At 38.3% G+C, this 4,435-nt stretch overlaps 1 protein-coding gene across 1 annotated transcript in view; it reads left to right on the top strand.

The window, feature by feature from the left end:
* The window catches only part of pear1 (platelet endothelial aggregation receptor 1), a 59,408-nt gene that overhangs the window by 28,395 nt on the left and 26,578 nt on the right, over nt 1-4,435 (top strand). The window contains exon 2 of the mRNA XM_014023070.1: nt 3,167-3,277. Coding sequence (XP_013878524.1) covers nt 3,171-3,277 — 107 coding nt within the window. The 5' untranslated portion in view covers nt 3,167-3,170. The remainder of the gene's footprint in view (nt 1-3,166; nt 3,278-4,435) is intronic.

Below are 4,435 nucleotides of genomic sequence, written 5' to 3' on the forward strand. Positions count from 1 at the left end.
CTCTTATGTTAACTCCTGAGCTAACTCTTATGTTAACTCCTGAGCTAACTCTTATGTTAACTCCTGAGCTAACTCTTATGTTAACTCCTGAGCTAACTCTTATGTTAACTCCTGAGCTAACTCAGGACAGATTTTATAGCTGGATGTGGACCTGCAGAACTTTTGTGATTTGATCAGACAACACTGTAATGAATTTTACTGTTAAAAAACTGTAAATTACTGGCAGCAGGGACGCCAGTAATTTACAGATTGTTACAGTGCAGGGACTGTAATTTATTTCAACAGTATATTATTGTAAATTGGATTACAGTAAATTAACTGTAAAATAACAGTAAATTACTGTTATGAAAGATACCCACACTGGGCTGTTATTTACATGTACTGTAATTTAATTTAACAGTATAATACTCTATGATTAGTGTAAAATACTAGTTTTGATGTAATTTACAGGATGTGCATATCAGTTTACAAAATAAAATAAATCTGCAAATTCTCATGATTTTATCCAAATTTACAAAATAAACAAGATGACAGATTCATTCAAATGTTTTTTTTTTTCAATTCACCGAACAAAATTTCTTAATGTCAACGTTCGGGAAATTATGATTCTAACCTCAGTTGCTGAATAAAAATCGTATAAATTTCAGGTAAAATGGCAGCAACAACGTGACAACAGCAATAACACAGATTCAACAACAGTTTACAGAAATACATCACAGTCTAGCTTGGACACAAGTTTTTTTGCACAGACAAATGTTAATGACAAGAAAAGTAAAATGAAGAAAGAGAGCACTAACACTTAAAAATGTCTGGACTGCAGCATTTCATTACTGTCCACATTAAGGATCAGGACCATTAAAACAAAGAACAAAAGAGCAGCACAGTGTCACTGACAAAGTATAAAAATATAAAGTAGCTTAATGAGTAACTGAGCTATTTAACTTGTAGGTACTACAGTAGTTGAATTAGTACTTTCAGTACTGTAACTGTACCCCCCCAATAAATCAACTACAATTCATAAACAAAATAAGAAGCATAATCTCACCTTCTGAACTTGTAGACTGAAGCAGAATAACATTCTCCAAAGACAAGATCACAAATAAATCCTGTCGCTCACAAGTTAATCCTGATTTGACTGATTATCAGAACCAACCAACAGCATTTGAAAAGGTTCTAACAGATAATGGCAGGACTTGTAAGGAACTGTTTTTTCCCACATTTTGAAAAAGAATACTGTATTATGCTGGTAAATATACAGTTATTTACTATTACTGCCTAATCTACTAAATTAACTGTAAATTAACATTATGTGTAGTTATTTCACAGTATTTCACTGTTATTATGAAATACTGTAAGATACTGTAAAAAATCCACCATAAATTTACTGAAATCTATCTGAACAGAACCACTAACTACGCACAAGTTCTCCACATAATCTCACTTATTTAAAAAAAATAAATCAGTGTAACAAAGATTTAATTAAGCTTCTTGTATGATGCATCCATTTTAGAGCCTTCAGCTCTTATAGAAGCATCAAAGAATTATTCATGGTGTTTTTTTCCTGTAAAGTGTTTAAAGACCTGATTCTGTAAAATGACTTGAAGTGGTTCTGATGGGAACTGAACCACGACCCTTGGCACAGTTAAAACATGTATTATTCATCGAGCCACAGACAAATCTTCTCATTTCTGAAAATTTCACATGATTTCCTGAGAACGGTGACTTGATCTGTAAATACATGTGTGAAAAATGTTTCTGCGCCGTTAACAGACGACATGACGGAGCCGGAGCTGAAACTACCAGCACACTCCAAACTTCTAATTTTAGTCCAGTCATTTAGTTTCTCTTAACTAAACACAATCAAGAAAACCTGAACCAGGACCAGGACATGTCCAGACTGAGGCCAAGACCAACAAATACAAACATAAAAAGGCTGAAATCAGCAGAATTTGCTGTGATGGTTTTTATATTCAGGGTCATTTCTTCCAATGAAGAAGTCAAGAAGTTATTTAACCTGAAACTGAATGAGTGATTGAGTGAGTGGACACAGCTGAGGGAGGAGAAACCAGGAGTTCACTACAAGTTAAAAGCATGATTCAAGTCAAAGAAACTAAACTAGAGGAGCTGAACACAACTCAGTGTAAGCCTGCAGGATGTGGAGGTTGTTTCTTCAGAAATGTGATATTTTCTCCAGGTGGAAATGTGAAAATCATCATGAAGCTGATGCGGTTCTGAAAAACCACCTCAGAATATTTGCTGATAATTGTACGTATATTAAAATACAAATATGAGCCTGAGAAGTGGAAGAAAGACAAAACCTCAAGAGGAAAAAGCAGAAATAAGCAGAAAGAGAGCATGATTGGACGACGGAGTGGTATTCTGGAAACTGCTGCTTAAAAACTGTTATAGAAGGATTGATGCTTCATCTGAGGTGTTTGGGACTTTGGATGGTCCTGACTCGGGTCCTTGTCCCAACATGTCAGTGATCCCCGGAGTCCCCTGGAGTCCGATGAGACGATGTCTCGTTTTATCAGAGCGATCACACGACCAGGCTCATTTGAACAGATATTTTAAGGGATGAGATGCTGGAAGAAGTCCTCTCCCGGCTGCTCCCTGAGAGCCTAAGCGTGTCCCTGATCTGGGACGTTGTGGTTGGCTGGCTCTCTGATCAGATCCAGATGTTGGAGTGCGGACGGGGGACAGCAGAGGAGGCTCCTCCGCTCTGATACATGGAGTCTGGACTCACGTTTCTAGAGTCTGATCCTTTCTTGCGGTCTCGTATTCACTGTGAGCCTCGGATCTGCTGCCTGCTGTCAGAGCTTCGGCTGAGCTTCAGCTGAGCTTCGGCTGATGTTGGGTTTTCTGCAGTGTTCAGTCAGAGTCGCAGACAGCTTTATCATGTAGCTTCACCTCGCTGTTGCTGAGCACTTAATGAACTTTTTATAGTCAGACTTTAAATCTGCACATTGTTGGGAAACAAAAGCTTTCCACCCAACAGATTTATAATTAAAGTCAATTAAAACCAAAAACAATGACTGCAGTTGTTTGCATCAAAGTTAGAGCTGTTTGTAAAGCTGCTCAGACGTGTGTAAAAACTCCAAATAAAGCAGATTTCCACAGAAAAGCTATAAGTCGTCTGTAAGTCTCCCTCTCTCCCCTGCCTCAGGACCATGCAGGCTTCCAGCTGCTCTGCTGCTCTGCAGCTTCTTGGCTTCCTGATCGCTCTGAGCTGCTGCCTGGACCCCAGAGACCCCAACGTGTGCAGCCTGTGGGAGAGGTGAGGCCTCCAAGCTTTAAAGCAAACACACGTTCTCCTCACAAAGTGCACGTGTTTCCTGTGTGCACGTCGATAAAAGCTGCAGTTAAACCCATTCAAACAGGTAGAACTCACACTCATATCTGGAGGCAGGTTTACATCTTTTATCTTTTAGATCTGAAACCTGAACTGTTCAGGCTAATGTGAGTTTTTAATATTTGTGGGGAAAAAAATCCTATAAAAAATAATCTTAAATAATCCAGTTTCTTTTATTTATATTTAATTGGGATCGTGAGAAATTTACTTTCAAGTTTTTAACAAATGTTAGGTTTCGCCTTTTTGTTTCTGTTGTTTCTTGTAAACGTTATTTGTCTTCATGCTAGTTTTTTTTAGTTTTACAGAAACATTTAACAATTCTCTGTTTTTTTTACAGTTTTAATGGCGCTATAAATTTCTGACTTAAATCTGATGGTTTTATAGTTGAATCCTTCCTTTCAGAACCACAGATGTGAATCATCAGATTAATTTAACATCATCCATCTGGGACTCATGCAGGACTCTTGTTTGTTGCTCCTGATCTATCAGGCAGATGTTGAGGTATTTCACAGGACCAGTGAAAGCTCTCTGGTTGAGGAACAGAAGTCAGGATTAGATCACTAAAGTCAGGATAACGTTTCATCCTGTGGGACCTGTTGGAAACCAGCAGTTACCGTTTTGACTAAAACCAAGAACTGGTGTCGGTGCTTTCTGGACTGGATTCTGAGGATCTTTAAAACGTTACATCTTCATCTTTTCTCTTATGGTGCAGGATGAGGGCCAAAATGAAGACTATTGTACAACCAACAGCTGCTACATCCTTGTAGCAGAAGGCTATATCTATTCCTAAGGCAGCTATTGATCTGATTAATGATAGGCTAGCACCGCTAACTGAGAGGCTAGTGCTGGCAAATGAGAAGGAGACTACTGTATTCATTAACATTGGAGAGGCAAGTGACTAGCATGCTAGGCTGCTCACCTGCTTTATTAAATACCGAACAGAGCTGGACCGAACAGTCGGGCTGAGTAGGTACCATGGAAAGGGGCCATTAGACACTAACTTTTTTGAATAAAGAAAACTTTCTCTTTAAAGTAAACTTTCTCTAAAAAAAATCCCCAATTTGATAGTTCTGTCTTTTCTTA

Source organism: Austrofundulus limnaeus, unplaced genomic scaffold, assembly GCF_001266775.1.
Source record: "Austrofundulus limnaeus strain Quisiro unplaced genomic scaffold, Austrofundulus_limnaeus-1.0 Scaffold356, whole genome shotgun sequence".
NCBI lineage: Eukaryota > Metazoa > Chordata > Actinopteri > Cyprinodontiformes > Rivulidae > Austrofundulus > Austrofundulus limnaeus.